Consider the following 24,289-nt stretch of genomic DNA (forward strand, 5'->3'; position numbering starts at 1 on the left):
TCAATAAACAATTACTATATACCTTGCCCTTACAGAAGTTTGAAGAAGACGCAATGAAAAATAAGACCAATTTCCTACCTTTTTGGAGTTATAATCCAGTAAAGAAAACTCAGAGAAGTAAATAATTTTAAGTAATGGTGCTGAGCACAATGATAGTCAAGTGTGAAATGATATGGGAACATATAGAAGGAAGTGATTTGCATAAAGGCCGAGGCGAAGGGGTTGGGGGATGTGATGATGGTTTGGGGATGGTTATTGGAAGGCAAGTATTCATCCCACCCTTAACTGGGATCTCTGTGTGTAGGGAGAAAAGAAATGCATGGTATCAATATTCTTTTGCCCTCATACTTAAACTTTTTTTCAGCTAAGCCTGTAAAAAAATATAACAAGCATGTTGATTTGACTCCAAAACACAAAGCATTCAAAGTCTTCAAGCTTAGTAGGAAAACAATAATTACACAGAGCAATATCAGTGAAATATGTTAATGTAAAATTGCAGCTAATATTATATTTTGAATCCTAGGAGAAGAAACGTCCCAAAATTTCACCTGCAAACAAACTATAGGTAGAACTTATGGAGAATCACAGGAGAAAGTTTCTCCTTGACTCTTATGTTCTCCCTGGATTAATGTGATCTGTCACGGCTCCCCCTTGGTAATTAGTCCCATGGAAATACACAGGTTGACATTCAGCAAGATAGGAAGATAGATCATTCCTGAGAATTGTTCCCACCATAACAGTCACTCAACCCCCTTCATATAGTCATTCACAACCTCCCTGGTCAAGTGTGGAGTCAGAAAGCAGAGAGAGCATCCCAGTCTCATTCAACATTATCCAGTCATAATAGTCAACTTTCTCTTCTTCTTTAAATGAAAATCTGTAAGAAAATAACTTCAAAAACTGTAATACAACTTGAGAAATATTAAATGGGCTTTTAGAATGTATAAATACTTTTTTAAAGTTTCTTAAACTTGACTACATGCAATACACAAAAATTAAGGTGTTTTTGATAAATAGCAAATTTCATAGTATAACTTAAAGACATAAACTACCAATAGACATAAATACTTTTTAAAAGGCTAAACTTTTTGGTCATCGTCAGGTTCTCTAACTCTGATACTTCTACACTGAGTGTGAGCTCAGGAAGTTAGGGGAAGAGAGTTCGAGGGGCTCAATCACAGGAAATTTTGAGTAGCATCTGCGGTAATTGGCTCACTCTGATGCTAACACTGGCACTGTAGCTCAAATTACAGACATCACAATTAAACTGTTAGTCACCTGCTATAGCCAGTTAGGAAACATTATGGATGGGATCTCTCTTTGCATTATAACAACAAAACTGTAAAATACAAAGGAAGAAATTTGACAAGAAGTGGACAAGACCTAAATAAGGAAAACTATAAAGTGATATATGTTTTTAAAATAAAGATTTGAGAAACTGGAGGACCTTATCATGCTCTGAACACATTAGCTAAGGCATCACTCTTCTCTACTCCACCACCCCTATTGCTATCTAAAAGATCAGAGACAAAGAAATATCTTTGACTGAAACAAACAAATATCTTGTTTCCGTGTCTGCTTATTTATTTTCTGTCTTGGAGTGCTAAAATAAGCTTGTGAAAGTAAGTTCTTTGTTTTTCATCTTTAATCATGTCTGGCACACTCATTTTAAGAACTTTTAATATATAAAGAGTTATTATATTCCAATACATAAGATAAATTTTTGCTGTAGAAAAACAGTAAAGGACATTAAGATATAAATAATAAATACAAATTGATAATAAATTTTAAAAGTTAAATTTCAATAAATAGTCAAAAACATAAATTGAAAATACGTGGGATAGCATTTTGACGTCCAGTTTTTATAAATTTGGTAATAAGTGTCAAAGGAATTTTAATTGTGTATGCCCTTTGACCCAGTAATTCTACTACTTAAGAAGGAATAGGAGATACACAAAAAAGAGTATATGTATATACGGATCCTCAGTCCAGAGTTCTCTCTAATAGAAAAATGGACAAAAGCACCTAAATATCTACCAATGAACTAATGAGTAAATAAGGTATGCTACAGCCATGTGAAGTAATGCTATGAAGAAGCCACTAAAAATTGTTTTCTCAAAGATTATGAAAAGATTTGGAGAAATACACGGAAAATTGATGACAGAAAGCCCCCAAAACAATGCAATACTGCCTACATAGTATTATCTTAATTTGGAAGTATATGTTTGTGTAAATATATATTTAAAAATATTAGGGCACAAATACACCCAAATTAGCAATGACTCTCCCTGGGTGTTGCAAACTGTTTCCCTTAACCTGCTTTTCTTTATACTTATAACGTTTACAGTGAAAATTACATTACTTTTATAATTTTCAAAGCCAGTTACAGTTATTTTTAATTGCCAACTGATTTATTCAAAACTTAACCCAGAACTTAGCTGTTAAGTCTACTGAGGACATATTACAAAAGGGAATATTGTCTGATATGTGTAGTCTAATTGTTTCATTGGAGAAAATTCACCCTCATACGTATTTCTACTTAGTTTTAGGTTAAGCCGTGTAATTTTATATTGTTTTCTTTCTTGTTTTTCTTTCTTTTTTTGGCACATTTGGTAGTTGACTTAATTTTTTCATAGATTAAAATGCAAGCATTTTATTAGTGTGCTTGAATAGTGTTGGCCAAATTCTCACTTTAGAAAGAAACAGTAAACTATGATCCATGAGTATGGATGGAAACTGAATGGTTAGTCACATCAGAGCTGTTACATTTCCTTAGCATAGAACCCAGATATCATAATTGTTTTAGATATTTCTGGATATCAAAATATATTTACTCTCAGATTCTTGATGATAACAAAAGCTAATCCTTGAGCATTTAGAACACAAGAAAGGCTCAGAAGAATTTATTCTCAATGTCATATATCTTTCACTATTATTAATAGTAGATGAACATGGATATTGTTTTAAATATGGATTCAATTAAGCCACACTCACATCAATGGCAAAGTTTACATATCCTTTCCATTTTAACACCTCATAAGCACTTTTACCCACCAAATTATAGACTTTCTTCCAAATCTCATGGTCAATGTCTATTCTCATTTCTGAATTTCGTATAAAAAGCAAAGTTCTTGCCACATTCACTTCACTCTACGTAGCCAAACTTGAGTCACCATGGTCCTCTCAAATCCATCTATGACAGCTGCTGGGATGAATGCCAAGATTTTCTGACATAAAATAACCCAATCTAGTAGAATCCAGATTATACTCCTAATCACACGGGGCTTGGGTTGTTCACTGAGTTTCAGATAACATATGTAAGATCATCCACTGGGTTAGAAACAATGGTGATGCAATCTGGAATGTGCTACAAAATCTTAAATATTATGCATTGAAGCCAGTAACTTTTCTCTGGACCAGACTGAGGTAACTCTCTCTCCTTGATAGAGTCTTGGGATTACCACCACAACCTTACACTCGGCTTTGACAGTCGTCTTTTCTATCACAATTTTAGGTGTCTGAATAAATAAGCTCCTAGTCTGCAGATACATATATTTTTCCTTTAGTTTATCAAAACAATATCAAGGACAGATTCATTACCAAAATTTTTCCCAGAATGCTGATGGCCCAAGTCTACATATGCTGAAAGAAGTCATCCTAAGTGTCTTAGGATGGAAAGTGTCTTAACCGAGTCTTCTAGGAAGCAGAGGATGGGGCAAGGGTTAAGGTGTTAACATTTTTTAGGAGGTGTTAGCCCTGGCAGTGAAGGTGAGAGAAAAGGTGAAGCAAAGCAAAGAAATGTGAAACCAGTATGCTATGATGTATTACCACACTGGTTTCTGCTTAACAAGGAGCCACAAAGACACATGGTTGGTTGCCTTGTCCTCGTGTTACCTGGCACTCAGAACTGCAAGTTTTGCAAAAAGGAAGCAAGCCTTGAGGAGTCCGTGGGGAAGAGAAAGAAAACAGAAGCAATTGATGTATCTGACTCCTTCCCTTTCCCACTGGTCAAGATTCACCTCACAGAAAGCCAGCTCCTCAAACTTCCAGGATTTTCATGTAAGTCAGAAAGTGGAGGGGAAAATAGCACAGGCAGCATGTTGATCAAGAAAGAAAATGAAAGAACATGTGCGAATCTGAAAAGCGATCTGAGATTTGTGTCTCCACAAAGACAGGGACACTGTCGTCTATGGAGTTTTCTCATGTGCACAAACTGTAAGATTTCATGTTTAAGTATTTGCATTCCAAAACTCTGAATTATTCTTCATGTTAAGCATATTAGAAAGATAGGACTTTAAGGTTTGTGGGAAGTGGAATATGAATCAACTATCAATATGTAAAAATCTCATAAAGAAAAGCTATAGATTATATCAGTAAAAATATTTTCTCTTTTCAATAAAAAAGATTCAAAAATACTTTTTAAGAAACTACAGCAAATCCATCATTTTGTCTATTAAATCCTTCATCTAAAATTGTATTGTTCGTATCAAAGTATAGTTTTAAAATAAGATTTGGAACTTGTGGAATAAAATACATTGAATTTGAAATTTGATCTTCTCTGTTTGTTATACCACCATTATTAATACCATGAGTCATCATCAGGAACACTGAGGAATTGAACAACAGGCTAAAGCTTGCAGAACCGATTTGGCATGTGCTGCGGAGATAGTACAGCAACTTGCTTCCGGATATGAAGCATTTTGGTGCATATCAAATTGAGACTTCTGCTTAAATTCCAAGACAACAGGAAGGGTAACGTTTAACATCCCGATGCATGCGTAGTATTTATTTATAGATACATGATACCCCTGTACCTCTACATTTACATATGAATGTATTCAGAATTTGGTTTATCTATGTATCATAATATAGAGATATATTTGGAGAAGGAGAGGAAGAGCCCAGGACAGAGAAAAGTTATCTAAACTCAAACAATATTTAAAGCCTAGGATATGACTTGGGGGAGCATTAAACCATCAACAAGTGCTAACTTAATTTTAACTTTTACATATAGTCATTGTAAGGTTTTGAAAGTTTATCCTAATGTCTCTACCTGTAACTATTGTCTTTTTGGACCTAACTGAACATGTCAAAGTCCCCATGAATCTGTTCCTCTGCCCTCAGTTCTGATGGCATGCAAAATCACCCTCTAAGGATATTTCTTGAGATGTTGGTTAAAGCTTTGAAACTGGTATGAGATAGCTTGAGGAAGCATCATCCACTAAAATTCCCTCAAGCTCTCCGTAAATCCAGTTCAAATATTTACTGTTTAAGAATCCATGTATCAAGAGAAGTATCTCCATGAGGGTCTAGTGCCTATAAGAAAATTTCAGTGCAGGGACATTCTGAAGGTTTGTATCTGACCTTTCTTCAGTTTTAATCACTGAAGTCCTCGACAGCTTAATAATTCGAAGATGCTGGGTCGCCATCTAACTTAATAAGGCCTGCCACAGAGACTTGGTCACCTCTGATTGCTCCCATAAGTCTTAGCACATCTGGTACACTGTCCCTGGGTGAGAAATGTTTTCCATAACACCCCTCTTGTTCACTACCCTGCATATAAATTGTTTTTATTAACCTGAGAATGATACAGCACTGTATATGTGTGTGAGCTTTTGCCATTTTCAGCTTTATCCTAAAGAGAGTTGATTGTTTTCTCCAAAATGGAATTAAACACTGTTTATCACCAATGTCTTCTTTTCTATTTTCTACCATTTTTTAATATGCATCAAACTAGCCTTCAATTTGACATGAGATTAAAGAACTAAACATTGTAACAAGACTCTTCGAGACAATTTACAATATGCCAGAGTTGTAGGAAGAGAAGAGCCAGATAAAAACAATAGATCACTTTGAAAGATTTTCCCATTGGACAACATATCTAGATGTAAATATCTTAGGAGTATTCAATTGTATATGGAAATATATATAGTTGGATGATTGGCACATTTCTTTGCCCAGAACGATAAACAAAGTGATAGACAATCTATTCTGTTTTATATCAGTACATTTTACAAATCTAATGAAAGTCATATTTCTGCTTTCTTTGCAATTTCCCATATGGATAATAATAGCATGGAAGTTGATCCAGATGGATAAAACTAGTTTTATAGTATGGCATTACATCTGTATCCTCCACCTTAACCTTAGTCAAGGAGGAATGTATCTCAGGGCCATTATAGTGAAGTAAAGAAAATTGAGCATCTTGATAAAGAAAGTGGACCGACCCAAGACAACATGACTGCATTTTTATTAAGAAAAGTCTGCAGGTGGAAGTAGTTTGTGCTGGAATCCATCTTATCTTGATAAAAGCCAAAATATTTGCATACTGAAGTCATCTGCCAACCCATCACTGACATTTATCTTTTGAACAAAAACAGTGTTTAAATTCTCCTCTGATTTAATCCTATCTAACCTGAATTCATACACAAACACCATGTTGTTCACAAAATTATAAAAAAGGAAGAGGGAGTAGCTAGATAATGTGAGAGGAGTAACTATTACTCTTGTATTCTTCCTCTCTTCAATAACATACTATAGTTCCCTCAATCTCCCAAGAGCTTGGAGGTTTTGTTGCTGTATTTACATTTTACTACTCAGCCACCTTTCCAGAATTTCCTTTAACTTCACATCATACAATTCATCTGCAAGGGAAGTTTCATGTGACTCCAATTTAAGATACTTAGATTAAAACCTTAGTTTTATCTACTGACACGAATCTAGCTACCAGATACATCTACATGCAGATATCACCGAAATCTGCTATTCACTTTCCCTCTCTTTCCTGTCCAATGGAAGGTCTCACTGACATCCCTATCTAGACAATAGTAAAATGTGACTTCTTATAGTTCTTCCCTATATCCCGTAAGATCATCTTCATCATATTTTTGCTAGCTGATCATTTAGCTATACGATCATTTGCACGTCCAATCATTTTGTTTTACGTTTTTATACAGCACTGCCCACACCTCCACACCTTGTGAAGCTATCTTTTTGTCAGGCTTTGAGGATTCCTCCCTTGGATAGTCACAGAATCTTAGGGCTCTAACTTGCGATCATAATTGTATAATGTTCAAGCCTGAAAGAGGCTCAAAGACCTATTCCGTCTCTCACATTGCAGCTAAGGGAAAATGCCGTAGGTGGCAACGACAGGATTAAAACACCAATCACTATATTTCAAGTTCACAGCTCATACTGCAACAGCTTGCGCTTACAACCCATAAGAACTGCTGCAAATTAGTCCTTTTCAAATTAGCAGTCTTAAAGTTGTCAGTGCTCTCTGCACTCTTGTATTAGGGTTCTCCAGAGAAACAGAATCAAGAGGGTATACATAAGATACATGTAAGAGGGTATTTATTATAGAAATTGGCTTACATGTTTATGGAGGCTGAGAAGCCCCACAATCTGCTGTCTGCGAGCTGGACAACTAGGAAAGCTGGTAGTGTAATACGGTCCAAGTTGGAAGCCCTGAGAACCAGGGGAGCTGATGATGTAACTCCTGGTGTAAAGGGGTTCCTTCACTATTCTAAGTTCCAGGGTCAAGAGGTCTGAGAACCAGGAGCTCCAATGTTCAAGGGCAGGAGAAAACAGACATTCCAGGTGAATTAAAGACAGAGAATTTGCCCCTCCTCTACCTTTTTGTTCTATTTGGTCCCTTAACCAATTGGATGACACCCACTCACATTGGGGAGGGGATCTTCCTTACTCAGGCTACTGATTCAAATGCTTATCTCTTCTGGAAACACTCTCACAGGCACACCCAGAAACAGTATTTTACTGGCTACCTGGGTATCCCTTAGCCTAGTCAATTTGACACATAAAATTACCCAGCCCAACTGCACACGTCTTCCAGAGGATCCCAGGCCAGGTAGATGTTTACACGGTGCTTTAAAACTTGTCAGTTCCCTGCCTCATCTTTTACTCCATTATCCCTCCTTATTTTCTCAGACATACTTGCTCACTCTTACTATATCTCTTAGGTCTGCTTTTGCCTAAAAACCATCCTTTAAGCATTGTCTTGTAAGCTACTACAGCCATTTTAATTCTATCTCCTTCCATTTAAAAGGTTTCTAAGTTTCACCTCCCTTAACTTCTCAGAATAGTCACTTTCTTCATCAGTGTTGATGGTTTCATGCTTCTGATGATAAATCCACAAATATTTTTAGTACGTCCTATGAGTCAGTCACTGTGGAAACACTAAGGATATTTATCAGGCACCTCATATGCACCACTTCAGGTCCTCTCTGCCTCACCTCTGTCTTGTCCCAGTGCCCATTGCATTACTGGCTGTGAGAGGGCTCTGGCCAACTTTAAGCCTGAGCACTCTATTTCATGCTTGTGCCATCACTTGTCCCTCAACTATGGCCCACTGGAGGGGAAAGGGGGTCCCTACAACCACATAATGAAGAAAGGAACTTGAGCCTTTTCACATATGTTGGTGGTAGCCAAAAACGGACTACCATTCCATTGTACTCCCACTTAGAACTTGTCTAAAGGACTGTGTTAGGGAAAATCTTACCAGCAGGCAGAGCTAAGAGCAGTACACTGCATCATTCACTTAATATGGAGGGAGAAGTGATCTGAAGGATGGTTATACATGAACTCATGGACAGTGGGAAATTCCTTGGCTACTCAGTCATGAGCAGAAGAATGAAGCTGGAGGACTGTAGATAAGGAAGTCTTGAGTAGAGGTCTACAGATGGAATTTTGGGGTAAGTGTAAAGCACATAACTCTTTGTGTCTCCAGTTAATCCTCACAAGAAAAAATGTTCCCCACAGAGTAAGCCCTCAATAACCACATGGATAGGATGACTTGTCTCATAGATATCAACTAGCTTGTTTCCTCTGCTACCCCAGGGCCTAAATGAGCTTGTGCAATGGGACTATGGAAAGAGTGGACATGGTGGAAGGAATGGAAACTATGTATGGGCTCCTTTTCACAAAGCCCAGTCTAGTTACTGCCACTTCTTAATGTCTACCAGCAGCAAGATGGAGCCTGTGTGGGGCACCATTCCTTGAAGCAACCAGCAACTTGAGGGCTGATGGATTACATTGGAACTCATCTCCTTAAGGATAAACAATGTCTCCTTACCAGAATCTAAGAGATGAATTAGTCAAGATAAGATGAGCGAGATATTCCAGATGGCAGTACCAATATGAGAGAATGCCTAAAGGTAAGAGAGACGGTGGTCTGTTCCAGGAGCTGAAAATATTTTGGGTAAAAGTTCAGAGAGGTGGTAAAACATGCAGCTGAAGAGAGAAAGGAGGCCAGGTGAAGAAGCCTTAAACACTCCTTCAAACCACGAAGGACTATTTGAGTCTATTATCACATTGGTAACCTGAAAGAGGTAAATCTCAGTTTGCAATGTGCCTTTAACAAAAGCCACATTAAATTTTCAAATAGCAAATGAGATTCCTGCATTTGAAGGCAGATCTGTTTCCAGCCCTCAAGGTATAAACCTCTTCTTTTGCTTGTCTTCTGTATGCCTCTCTCCATAAAAGCATTAGAGACCTGAGGAATGTACTAAATACTTGAGACTTTCATTATGAGTGTCTTCATAGAATCTCACTGTTGGAAGTTTTTTAATGGGCATCTAGTTCAAGTTTCTTCTTGGATCTCCTATTTTTTAATCTCAAAAGTGCATTTTGTTTCTTATGAGAAATATAAAAATAAAATAAGGAAAAATAAATATCAAATTGAAGCTTTCATATAAATTGAGAGTCTGTGAAGACTGAGTTACAAGAATCTATAATTCAGAGATTGGAAACTCAAATGTCTTCGGTTGTGAGACAGGTAGAGAAAATGAGTAAAATGAAATTAGTGTACAATGGTAGAGAGGGATACAGAAATTTTTGCTAACCAGATTGAGTGTGCCTCTTTTAAAGACATTCAAATTCTTTCTTTTAAATTGAATTCTATGTCTATAGATAGGCTCACCTTGTGGTTTCTAATACATGGTACCCACCTGTATACAGTTGGTGGTTCCCAGAATTAAATGATCATCAAAATCACTGGGTAATCTACTAAAACATTCAAATTTCTGGGTTCAATCTTAAGATTCTTGTTTTTCTGTGATTTGTTTGTTTTGGTTTTACAGCTTTTCTCTTTGGTCAGCGAAATCACTGATTTAGGTGCATTTATTCAGCAAATAGTTTACCTAATGTTTAAAATTTGTCAGCAACTGTTGTAGGTACTAGGAATATAGTAGTAAATAAGCCTGTTTTCCTAATCTCATGAAGCTTACATTCTAAGTAACGTAATAGAAATGGACATGTCTCTATTCTCAGTGACACCTTAATGAACTAAATTATGTTTACTTTATTAGCCAAGGATTAATTAAGGTTTAAATTAGTCATTTAAAGAAAAAACTACTTATTCATCCATGAGTAAAACAAAACCATATAATCACTCTATTCTTGCACCCTTTTACTACTTCTATTATTTAGAAATAGTAATTCTACTTGATAGTCTATTTATAAAGTCAGTTCTATAACTCCAGTTTTATAAAATTATTCAGATAGAATAGCTTACATAAGGTTTACTCAATTAATATTAAATTATTCATTGACTTTTTAGTATTATTCAAAACAGGATATAAAAAACAAATTAAAAATATCTAAGAGACTAGAGTCAACTATTTTCTTTATTCTATGAACTTGACTTTAATACATATCTTCTTCCTACAGCACCTCGGCACTGTCTTCTATTTTGTCTCAATTTTTAAGGGCTGCTCATAGGAGGTAGGTCTATAATCTAGAGTACAAAATAAGGTTAGTTGTTTAAGACAAGTATTTCATGGCCTCCTACCAGAATAGAATCTTCCTCAAGAATCTTGCATTTTCTTCTTTTGAGTCACATCAAATAGTTTCTCCACTTCCACCCACCCTGGTCTCATCCACTGGGTGGTCAGCATACAGTCTACTTAACAACAGCTGGGGGAAAACAACCACCCTGAATAACCTCCATTTTGATATAAAAATTACAACTCCCAAGAGCCATAAAGCACTGTGGTCCTGACTTGCTGACCTCGGCCAACTGTTGTGGCCACTCACAAATGAACTCAGTAAGGAAATTAGAAAAACTCTGGAATGTGTTTTTTTGGCCAGAATAAACTCAATCTAGAGAGAGGAAAAGAGACTCTCCATTTTATTTTTCAGGGTAATGTCTATCACAGGGAAGGCCTAATGAACTCTCAAACACACCAAGGTTTTTTTTTTTTTGGCTACACATCCATTTCAGGTGGACCCTCCTTTACCCAGGGTTCTTTGTGGGCAAGCAGCTACACTGTGAAATTACTTTGGTAGTTAAACAAAAATAAAATATTTTCCCTTTTGAAGTGGTTAAAACAAGATTCTTCAGCTATCACAGAAGGAACCATGTAGCATGAGCTAGAAATATTATCTTATTAGACTAGTTCTTTCTTCTCAACTATTTCGTTCATTTGGACATTTTATTCAGTACTTACTAGGTGAAAGATACTAAGTAAAGTGCTTCATTTGTTTGTCTGACGTAGAAAAACAAAATCCTTTGCTAGCTGAGTAATTTACAGTGATTGCATTATCATCAAGCTTCTTCTAGATGACTGAATTTTTATTTAGGGCAGAGGACTTGTTGGATACATTCAAATGCATAATATACTTAAAAACAGGGTACTGTATAATCACATATGGGAGGAAAAAAGGTCTAGTGTTGCCAGAGTTAATAGCTCATACATTTCATGGAACAAGTTTGCTTTTGGATATGGCTGAAGCATAATAATTCCTAATGATTTTTCTTTCAAATCTTTCTTGTAAGCATACATCTGCTCCTTTTGAGATTTAATTGTAGATGCTGCCTATGTTGGCCAAAGGGAAAATATCTGTGTTCCCTTCACAACACCTCTCAGTTTGCACTTAATCAAAGGCCTGACTTCATTTGATCTCAGTCCCTCATCGCTATTTTTCACACTTCACCTTAGAGGCAACGGGGTTACCAAATAGAAGCATTGCTTTTGGAGTGATGGTGAGGGGCAAATTTCATTGCAAAGTTGAGCAAAGTGTTGGACTGGTGTGCTCATCATCCTTATTGAATTCTTTGCCAAGGAAATCCAATCCATGATAAATAGACAAACGTCTGAAATCATTGTGGCTCAGTCTCTGATGAGGCAGCTGCCTCCATGCTGTGTTCGTTGTTCCGGGATATTGTAAATACTAATATTTTATAAGCTCTGGAGCAGTTGAGAAATGAATCTCATAAACATAATTCAGTATTTCCAAGTTTTCAGAAACACACAGCCTGAAAGAATCTCACTCTTGGTCAGCCTGTGGGTTTGGACGTCAGCTCCGGGAGTTGTGATGGGCAGAGGAAATTTGGGATATGCAAAGTCTCAACTGCTGCCTTTCAGAAAGACAGGAAGGTTGAGTGTAATGACCATATATAATTTCTAGTGATTTAAAATGATAGATTAGAAAAGAATACCTGCATTTAAAATTTATAAAAAGTGTTGTAGCATAAATTAATAAAACCAGTTTGAAAAGATAGGTTTAAAAAAGCCACAGTGTTGCTTACTAAAAAGGCACCATAATTATTTATTTTCTTTTCCAGCAGAAACAAAGGATGTTACATCATATCGCATGCAAAGCATCAACTGAGGGTATTCTGTTAAAACACTAAACTAATTAAGTCACACTCTTTTTGAATTCTCACTCTCTGGCAAATTTTTGGATCTAACCTATATCTGCGGCCCCTTTCTTCCTTATGTGCTTATTTCTATATTCACAGAACCAAGCCTCCTTGCTCTTTCTCAATTCTTTTCTTCTCTCTCATAACTAACTGTGTCTTCTTTGAAGGTGGTGACTCTTCTGCCCACTAACCACTTAGGTTTGCTTTGCATAGAAGTACCTCTCCATGTAGTATGTGTATCATTCTAGAAGTGCAACAAAAAATAAAGATAACGACTCCCTTTATATACTGGAGATAGCTTAGTGGATATGCAGACAAATGGATAAGGACTGAAATAACACCTACATCTTAAATCACTACAACCAATAAAAACATATTGATTAATACATGGCTAAAACACTGTGTAAGAGTAATAAAGTAGATGAAAATATTTTGTAAATTATATAGCACTATACACACATTACTGTGATTGTTTTCCCTTTAAGACACTGCACTGAGAGTGAATTAAATAAGATGCCAATTGCCTATCAAAAACGTAGCCTTAATTAGAGTTGGGAACCCCCCTCTTTGTATTAAAGGGCAATAATGATGGAAAGACCTGCTACATGTGGGATCTTTTCTTTATCCTAAGTCGGTGATGCTATTTGGGTAACAACTGATGAAAGGACTAGGGTGCCAACCAATTTGCAGTTAAGTGGCTAATTAAGACCCAAAGCAAAGCTGCCAGGAGGTTGGGTCTTCTAGCTTTAAAGTGACACATAAAACCAATTAGAATGGAGCTGGCTTTGCTAGGACATATTTAAATTTGGACACAAGTTTGGGCCAGTTATTACTTTATGTTAATATATTCTCTCGTAAGACAGCATCAGAGAGAAAAGGGAATCATTTAGGACATAAGAAATAAATTACTTGGATTCACTGAATTTCAGATGCGAATAAAAAGCAAAACTATAAAACCCATTTCTATGTTTGCAGTCCTAACAGGGGTAGTAGAGTAGTTAGATTTCCTAGTCTCAGAGGAAAAGAGAATAGTACACGAAGCATACTGTTATCCAAGAGGAGAAAAATCTCTTAATTCTCGCACGTGTTGTCACCTGTCTGTCATATTGTCTGAGTGTGACACCTAGCCCAGAACGGCAAGATTTCTAGAATTGTTATATTTCAACTCGGGACAATCCAGTGTTCCATTTAAATATAGCTGCTCTAATAGCAGAGGGGGAAAGACAGATTCTTTCCGGGTGTAGAGAGAAGGTTTGAAGTTGAGGAAAAGTAAAGAGGATTGGAGAAGATGGAAATTATAACACAAATTATCCACGTGGAAGGGAATACTGGTTGGGGGAGAGTAGACAACTTTTAAAATCATAGCGCCAGAGGCATCTGAGAGTTGTGGGAAAGCACAGTCCATTTTTACCTTGCTCTTGTGATTTATGATGTCACCATTAAACCCCTTGATGGCATTATATCCTTGTAATTCGCAGTTGCCTAGCATTTTTTCTATATACAACTCAATAACTCATTGTGTAGCTACTTCACACACACATAAACACACACATTAGTGTGAATGTGTGTGTGCTGAATCTGTCATCAGTGGAAACCATGATTTTTGATGTAATAATAAGTTAGGTTAATAAAAAGCAAGAAATCACGGGCTGGATGTGTAGTCACTGTAATACCAGCTTTGTCATGAGGCAACGCAAGGAGACAGCACTGCATGTTACTATAAACAGATATCATTTAGATGGTGTATATATTCTTTTTAAGAATTAAAGAAGCAAAATTGCTTGCAGGGTCAGCCAAAAGTCGTTATTAAAGGAAATATGTGAGATTGCACGAAGATAAAGAAGGAAATATATTCAATTCACCTCAACATTGTAGTAATAGGATTAGAAAATAACAGGATTAGAAATATTAAACCTTCAGGGCTAAATTCTGCTGCCCCCGGAGATGTGTGGTTGGATCTCCTCCCTGCCCAGGGAATTTCTGTTTCCTTCCAGAGAGCCTGGTCCCGGCCAGTAATTGTGACACCATAAACCTGGGAAAGAGAAGGTTTTGGAACCTTTGCTTTAAGACTATAATACAACTAGTCATTAGCATTTCTGTGGGGGTGAGAGGTTCAACATCTCTTAAGTTAGCTTTTAAACTGACTTCTGTAATTATTCTCCAATGGAAACATGAATGCCAGCGACTTTCTGGAGAGTTATTTTTATTTCTATTTGACTATTTTAGCTGCAATGCTGGATATACACTGCTGGATCTCTGAGAATGTTGTTCTAAAATGCTATATTTATAAAATGACCAAAGAGCACATGCTGCCTGGATTAAATTTATCCCAAGATGAGAGGTTTTATCTCTAATCATCTGCTTGTTGACTAATCTGGGTGCTTCTTGTGCAGGTTTGATAGTTGAAATGTAACAGGCTAAAGTAATGCAGATCCTAAAGGGGTATCCCTTTGTCTCTGCCTCTGCCTTCCTGAAACCTGGAGATAATGAACGCTGCTGCTTTAAATTCATCATGCCATAGAGTAACATCCTCATTGAATGAGACTGCTAGTTTGATACAAAAAAAAGTGGGGTGCTCTCTTTAAAGGCGTGTAATATATAAGATCACAAAATGATTTCGCTTCTCAGGAAAATATTTTTAAAATACATAGGATGGCTTTTCCACAATGTGTTTAAAGCCCACATGAAGTATAATTCTGGAGTATTTGTTTCTATGGAATTGTATTCTCAGCTATTCCGTGGTCCATGTCACATTATAATGTTATTATTTTCACATGAGCCTCATATATTAGACTGTGAACTCCTTGACCAAAGGGACCTGTACTTGCCATGCTTATATTCTCACCAGAATTTCACACAATTCCAGGCACATTACAAGCATTCACTAAATATACCTTAAGAAAGATTGACTATTCTGTGTTTAAGACACTTAATGGTGAGCAATACACCCCTGCTACCTGCAGTAACTTCTTCCAGGGGCTGCCTTTCTTTGCTTTAGGGTTTAGTTAGAAAAATCTAAATTGGGATTAGATCCTGTGTCTTACAGATCTGCCTTCCATGAACTGAGGAAATCAGTAAGAAGGATATTCATAACAAGTTCAATATCCCAGCCTCTCTCTTCGGAAGCTTTTAATGCCACCAAAGAAAAATTAATGCATGAGAAACTCTTAAGAAAGAGAGTTTTGAAGTGAGCACACAATCATTTGCCTTTCTGCTGTGCTATACTAGGGCCTATCAAAAATTGTAGGCAGCTTTACTGCTGGCTACATTTTCTCCCATGGGTTATTTCCTTTTCTATTAAGTAATTCCTTAATGCCCAGGGAGTTAAACATTCTGTTGAAAAGAGAGTTCTTAGCATCTTCTATGATTCAAAGCCTTACTGCAAAGTTTTTCTTGATCTTGTAATTTTAAAGTGCTACCGGTATAGTTAAATGTCTCTCTCATGATATATTTATTTTAGTGATATTTTTAAGGTTATGCACGTTTGAAGACAGATGTTGTGTAATAAGAATCTTACTCTGAAGCATTTTCTACCTCATTTTGCTGTTATCTAAAACCTTTTAGAAGCCAGCTACACATTTGGCCCTTTTTTCTTTTTTCTTTATTTATTTTTGGCTGCATTGGGTCTTCGTTGTGCACGCGGGCTTTCTCTAGCTGCGTCAAGCAGGGGCTGCTCTTCGTTGAGGTGCGCAGGCTTCTCCTTGAGGTGGCTTCTCTTGTTGCGGAGCACAGGCTCTTGGCGCGTCGGCTTCAGCAGTTGCAGCACACAGGCTCAGTAGTTGTGGCTCATGGGCTCTAGAGCACAGGCTCAGTAGTTGTGGCACACGGGGCTTAGCTGCTCCGCGGCATGTGGGATCTTCCGGCACCAGGGCTCGAACCCATGTCCCCTGCATTGGCAGGCATATTCTCAACCACTGCGCCACCAGGGAAGCCCTGGCCTTTTCTAATTCTTATCCCAATACAAAAATCAGAGTAGTAGCTAAAGAAAAAGGGAAAATCAAAGATATTTTCATTTCTATTTTGTTTTGTTTTCCCCTGGGGCTGATGAAAGCATCACCTCTGCAATTTCCAGCCAACATTTTAGAGGTGCATGAGAATGTCCACCAAAAAAGGAAATTATTTTAAACACATTTTGTGAATGTATTTAGCGTTTCTTCCCTAATGAAAAGCATGCATTGCATTTATTGTCAAAGGTGGAAAATTTTATTTTCTTGATTTTTAAATGGAGATATGATTCAATTATAAATAGTCTTCTCTTGAAATTAGTACATCAGCAGAGAGAACTTATTTATTTGCCAATTTTCCCCTCTCCTGCTTTTGATAAAAATCGTAGACTACGGTCTTTGAATTTTTGTTGTTTCCAATGGTCCAATGTCTTATTGGCCTTGCTCAGGGTAGGAGCAGTTTTGGAAATGATATGTTGCTCTTCAATATCATAGTGATGTATTATCTAAGAGCTGACATGGTTTTAGCAGTTTGGCATTTTAAAGGGACTTGCCAGAATGGATACAGCATACTGAGGTGTGAGTGTGAGTGTGTGTGTGTGTGTGTGTGTGTGTGTGTGTGTGTGCGCATGCACACATGTGAGTGTAATCCTCAAGTGAAGAGACATCTATTCTGGTATTAGCTGTGTACTTGGGCCCATCTACAGTTTGACTGTACATAGGTTATGATGTGTTTCTTTCTAACAGGAAGGATACCGATCTTGATGAATAGCTAAAAGGTAAGATCATTCTTAAAGGTGTGAGTGATTAATAATGGCTATGCATAGATTTTTTCTAAGAGTGTAAATAAAATATATCATTCACTTGAAGGGCAGGAGTTTGGCACAGTGATTCACAGTGCATTTAAAAGCATAAAAAGTCAAACCCAGGGTCTCTTCTAAGCATGTCAAAGAGGAAGCTGGTTTAACCATTTGAAATATCTGAGTAAATGTTGAAATATTTGAGTGGATGTAGAGAAATCATATGCCCTATGGAATACTGAAGATGGAACTAATATTATTAATTGCCACCAATTAAACACAATCAAAATTTTTCTCCTTTAGCAGCTAACAAGTAATAGTATGACGGAGATAAGTGGATAAAAAAGATGGTGTTTGTGTACTATGGCATTTGGACTATACATTTCAATCCAACTAAGATTTACTACATAACCTTTAGATTAGCGGTTCCTGTGGGAAGTTGCTGTATTAGCATAAATCGTGGCTTTGACATGGTCAGTATTCATACCAAAGTACACAGGGCCCTATTAAATTGTTAACTAGAGCAACAAGACTGACAAAACTTGAAGACAGAAGAATTATTCTAGTGGTGGTATCAAAGGACAGTAACAAGCAACTTATATAGTTGGTCTTTGTTAATTTCTTGCCAATGGTCTAGAGCTCATGACATTTTCACAATGCATACGACAACGAACTTCTTGGTGATACACTACCTGTCATGCTCTCCTATGGTCTAGCATCACAGGGATTGTGCATGTCACAGAAAGAAAGAGTCTCAACCCTGGGGTCAGGGTGGGGTTCACCATTTCTTCCATAAGTCCCAGTTAAATGGAGGAGCATGAGTTATGTCTTTCTAGTGAAGGTGGAAAAACAAGTGACTGTCATCATAAACTATGTAAAAAGAAATGTTGGTGACTGTCTAGGATCAAATGCCTATATTCACTGGAGACAAAAACAAGATTCATCATTTATACATATATATAATCTTAAGATATATATATATATATATATATATATAAAATCTTAAGAATAAAGATTTGGGCTTCCCTGGTAGTGCAGTGGTTGAGAGTCCGCCTGCCGCTGCAGGGGATATGGGTTCGTGCCCCGGTCCGGGAAGATCCCACATGCCACGGAGCAGCTGGGCCTGTGAGCCATGGCCGCTGAGCCTGAGCGTCCGGAGCCTGTGCTCCACAACGGGAGAGGCCACAACAGTGAGAGGCCCGCATACCACAAAAAAAAAAAAAAGAATAAAGATTTACAAGTCACTGAATTTTTAAAAGACTTTATTGACTTAAAGTCTTATAAAAGATGCCATGAATATCATTTTCCTCATTTCATGACTCTCCGTGTGAGGACAGAGGGCATACATCCTGGGTATGAGAGAAGGCACAGTGGCATTCTCTCCCTGCTGTTATCATGGCCCTTTTCCCTGTTCTTCGGCTGCCCATGTTCCCTGCAAGTCAGGGCTCGTGTAAACAAGCCAAGAAGGAGGCCTATTGATGGATGGAGATCTGACAAATACACTGACACCATCCGAAGCACCACTTTTGAACATGAAGGGCAAAAACGTAGGAAAGACCAAAGGATCATGTCACAGGTGAGACTTCACTCTACCAAAGTGTTCATAGGATTTTCGGAATCTAAACTCCCTTTGAGAAACTCTGAGGTAATGATACGCTTTTACTGACTTGAATACAGCATCGTATGCAGCCCTCCCCACTCCTCTATACCGTCTCTCTTAAAATACACAATTTGAGAATCTTCTGCCTCTGGGTGTGTGGGCGCCAATATGTGTGGACATTATAGGTGTGTAGATCTTCTGAATACCTTGGGCTTCCTGGGGTAGTAGGATTTAAAATTGGTCCAGTTCTACTAAATAATACACGCCAGGATTTGGGAATCTTTGAATAAACACGGAACATGTTTCTCATAACACATATTCAAACACAGAAATCAAAGGTGTGTCTCCAGAATAGAAATATTTAAATGATTGTCTCCATGTGGTAAACATTCTAGTGAAACACTATCATGTGTTGTACTAAGTTCTAACTCCAAGTTGTATGCTTCAGCGTAAGTAAAAATGAAAGCATCAAGTGGCTCAGAGAAATCAGGACTGGGAGGGTGATGCTTGGGGGGTGGATAACTGTAGATGTACTAAAAGATACAGTAGTATATCACTCTCCTCCAAATTTCCTTTTTAGGATGTATCTATTTGGGGATTTCGTAAAGATACATTTATACTTTTGTTCACCTAATTTTAATGAGAACACCCTAATCTGAAAAACAAATACTATTTTAATATAATGTGAGTCATATGCAAATAATCACATTGTGGTTTATGGGTAAGTGAAATATACTAACCTACCATCAGGCAGACAATTAAACAACTATGTTTGTTTAATTGAACCTTTGAACCTTTCCCAACAAGTGTGGATTTTTTTTCTCTTGACTTTGCCTCTAGAAGGTGAGGGTGAACAAATCATTTCCACTGTCTCTCCTGTCTGCTACATGGCCATAGGAGTGAAGGAATGTATCTTAGTTTTCCTCCTCCTCTCCTGTTGCCTATCAGGATCCTTCCCAAGCTTCACTTTTCCATGTCCTTTAAAGAAATCTTCAGGGAGCAAGTGGATGCCACTAACCACACAGTGAGTCCAGAGAAGGCCATGACTTCTTATTCTCACACTGGTTGTTGTCATGGCCAAATGGCAAAATGACACATAGAATAAGAGTGAGATGACAACCAGATCACATCCATATCTGAAACGTAAGGGAGATGAAATAACTGAAGTGCTAAGATACATGGCCATACTTAACTTTGGATTTCCCCAAAGGGTACAGTCTCTAAAATCTATCCCTGATTTCATCCCTTCTGTGATGACACAGAGATTCTGTCATGTATTTTTATTTTCTGTTTTTATCTTTTTCTGACCATCATCACCTCTGTCCTCTCCAACTCAACTCCTCAGGATCTGGAAAGACCCCAGGTTTGCTTGGGCAAAAAACTTTCTACGCAGAGGTCCCCGCCTATGGAGTCACTAGTGATTTCAAGATCTAAAACATGATTATTATTTTCTTGTTTTATTTCCTTGTACTCTTCCATTCTTCCTTAATCATCATAGAACCATTTGCAGATTATCGCTCATTTAAGAGCCACCTAGCTCCATAACTTAGCAAATCAAGGAGTTGCTCACCAAATGACCAGCAAAGAGACAATCTGGTAGAACAGTAATATAAGGAATGAGTGTCTTTCCACTAGAATCGGCCCAGTTCTGGTCATCGGTACATTATATTGTACAAGGGGGGAAGCTATTCTTTATTGGAGTTGCAATTAGCTCTTCTATCCAGAATGTAGTCACACTTTAATTTTAATTGTTTGTTTTAAATGTGTTCTGCTTGACTTCTTTGACTAAAAATATACACCATCAAACCAAACAGGTGTTTTAGTGAGAAAGGTATTTACAGAACAATGCAGGTGAGGTATTCCCAGATTGATTGGATGCAGTTTTAATGACACAATCATCCACAAGTGTGTCTAACCCCTACCACATTCCAATGATTTATGTATCAACACCACAGAGTATAGGAAGATTCTCCCCCATTTAAAATAATTTGCAGTGACTATTTGAAATCACTAAGAAGAAGGAAAAGGAGGAGGTGGAGAGAAAAAAGAGGGAGGAGAAGAAGAAGAGAACTACTCCAATGAAAAATAATAAAATCACAGGAATACATTCTAATGATGCTAAACTGTGCATCAGTTATATTTAGTCCCTTCTACCTCCAACTCACAACCCTCCTTTGGTGTTACCATGTTTAATAGACTTTTCAGTAAGTTCCAAAGAATCCATTACGTATTAAAATTCCAGAAACATTATTTGCTGGAGACCAAGTGTACACAGATAATATGTTCAGCATCTGAATGTTACAGAAAACTTCTCCAAAATGGCCCATATGTTCTTGGAGAAAAAGCAGCAGTCCTGACAGTGAACCATGAAATATTCTGGAGGCAAATGGCAGAGTGCCAGTGTCTTAAGGGACGGCATTTTCCACTTTAAATAACAGACAAAATAATGCTTTAAAATGTTCTTGGTGATGCATGATTCAGTAAACCCTTCAAGGCGTTGTAAGAAAAACCTTTTCTTCTTAAGACTGATGTTGGAAAGAATCAGACAAAAATTAAGAATTGCTCTGCCGGGCAGCATAAAGAATCAATGGGGGTCTTTCTGAAATTCAGGAAATTCAATGAATCGATAGACTGTTAGGAACCAGGCCACACATGCTGAAAGTGATTCTTTATAAGGACTAGATACAGAGATAACACAAGGCTCTTCAGAAAACCCTGAGCACAAGCATGCATTAAAAGAAGCTAAATTGTGTACTAGCAGGAAATGAAAACAGCTTATTTTTTAACAGGCATCTGCAAATGGGGACATTTGGCAAGGGTAAACCAATGCTTAATTGAAAGATAAGCAATTTACAGGTAAACATCAAAATGTATTTTTTCATTTCTCATTTGATTTTTGTCATTTCTAGTTCACTTACCCTGTCTCTAAAAATGGCAAAATCTCTGTCATTAAATAATTTGGATTTAATTGACATTCCCCAGGGCAAGCAAGCTGGAAGTATAATAATTCCTTTGAAAGCAAACACTCTTTGATGACTACAAGCATCAAGTATGATCAGAGAATTCTTCTTGGTCACTTTACAAGGGTCTATCCATCTTTATGTGGCCTATGACACCAAAATTAAAATGTATAAAGTGGTTCCTTAAAAATTATAAATAGTCAGTGGGGCAGCTGGGTACCTAAAAAAGATTCTTTTCATTATTATGGAAGAAACACCAGACTAAACCACTTACTCTATCCATGGTTTTATTTTAAATAATTTAATTTACCATTAAGACATGAAATTTACCCAACTGAAATCATCACAATTTCTTATGTTTTCTTTCAAAAAAGAAAAGTTTTTTTAAAAGGGAAGTGAAAGAAAACAAGGAAACTTTTAAAAATTTCATAAGCAAATTGAACAATTAATTATAATAAGAAATTGATCTTAAATTTAGAGTTATTACTACTCAGTTTTCAGTTTATTGGCATTATCATAGTGTTCATTCATTGACAATTAAGCCAGGATCAGAAAACATATAGTATTTGAATCCATTAGATAATAATACTGTAGACTATGATTTCTCCTTGTGGTGGGATTTTAACTGTGTCTAAATAATCTGGGGGAAAAGACTCTCTTAAAGTATTTAGGACACGTAGAATTTAAAATCTAACACTTGCAGTAAAATTAAGTATTAGTTAAGGTAATAATGGGACAATTACTCAAAAAATGTTGCACTTTCTATAGCGGATGCTGGCACAGGAACAAGATCAATGCATGTACTTCATTCATTTGAACATTTAAAATATGTCTAGAGAGCTGGAGAGGGGCCAGGCGGAGCGGCCATGGAGGGTCAGCGCTGGCTGCAGCTGGAGGCCAACCCCGAGGTCACCAACCAGTTTCTCAAACAATTAGGTCTACATCCTAACTGGCAGTTTGTTGATGTATATGGAATGGATGCTGAACTCCTTAGCATGGTATCAAGACCTGTGTGTGCAGTGTTGCTTCTCTTCCCTATTACAGAAAAGTATGAAGTATTCAGAACAGAAGAAGAGGAAAAAATAAAATCTCAGGGACAACATATTACATCATCAGTATATTTCATGAGGCGAACGATCAGCAGGGCCTGTGGAACAACTGGACTGATCCATGCTATTGCCAACAATAAAGACAAGATGCACTTTGAATCTGGATCGACCTTGAAAAAATTCCTGGAGGAGTCTGCATCACTGAGCCCTGAAGAACGAGCCATATACCTGGGGAACTATGACTCCATTCGAGTTACTCATGAGACCAGTGACCATGAAGGTCAGACTGAGGCACAAAATATAGATGAAAAAGTAGATCTTCATTTTATTGCATTAGTTCATGTAGATGGGCATCTCTATGACTTAGATGGATGGAAACCATTTCCAATTAACCATGGGGAAACTAGTGATGAAACTTTATTAGAGGATGCCACAGAAGTTTTCAAGAAGTTTATGGAATGTGACCCTGATGAACGGAGGTTCAATGCCATTGCTATTTCTGCAGCATAGCTTGTCCAGAATGGAAACACCAAATACTGTATTATTTGCAACAAAGTTAAATTTCTTCTGTCATATACTAATTCAAAAATTTTGATATTTTTCATTAAGTTGACTATTAAACTTTATGTGAACTAAAAAATAAATAAAATATGTAGCACCCAGTGGGTGATCAATTTAGAATGTCTGAATTATATCTCTATAAATAATTACATTTGAAATATATTACAAAATCCATGGGCCCATAAGAGGTAGAAATGAAGACTTAGAACAATGGGTAGAGAAGAAGTAGTTACATATTTGTCTATTGTATAATCAGTGCACATGACGATTCTTCTTAGTATCCAGGCTCTATCTCTTCCTGTTCAGGTTCAAGAACAATCTCTTGATGTTATTTATTGTCTAATGTGTCATTTCCTAACTAATGTCATACCTCACAATACATGAAAAAGACAGCAGTGTCATTACGATTCATAAAGCCATAGCTCTTCAGAATGCATTTGTATTGAAATAATATAGATCTTCTTGCTACTCCAGTTCCCTAATACCGTTTATCATTACTCATGATGCTGCTCCACCCAATGGCTTCATTGTGCCATCAAAGGTAATAACTGCTTCACTGATAAGAACTACAAATAAATGCAAATCTTACCCAAAGTATGCAGGAAAGTGTGAGTTATTATTTTCTGTTATTTCAATTATATCAAACAGAATTTTATAAACATAGAATAACATATCTTCTTAATATGTCTTCCCTTGAAATCTTTAGCTAAAGTC

At 37.0% G+C, this 24,289-nt stretch overlaps 1 protein-coding gene across 1 annotated transcript; it reads left to right on the forward strand.

Moving 5' to 3' along the window:
- Positions 1-22,807: 22,807 nt before the first annotated feature.
- On the forward strand, positions 22,808-23,560 carry LOC132518151 (ubiquitin carboxyl-terminal hydrolase isozyme L3-like). Its single transcript, XM_060146159.1, has one exon. The coding sequence runs from the start codon at positions 22,832-22,834 to the stop codon at positions 23,522-23,524; it is 693 nt and encodes a 230-aa protein (XP_060002142.1). The 5' UTR covers positions 22,808-22,831; the 3' UTR covers positions 23,525-23,560.
- The last annotated feature ends 729 nt before the right edge of the window (positions 23,561-24,289 follow it).

This window comes from Lagenorhynchus albirostris, chromosome 3 (genome assembly GCF_949774975.1).
Source record: "Lagenorhynchus albirostris chromosome 3, mLagAlb1.1, whole genome shotgun sequence".
NCBI classification, from domain to species: Eukaryota; Metazoa; Chordata; class Mammalia; order Artiodactyla; family Delphinidae; genus Lagenorhynchus; species Lagenorhynchus albirostris.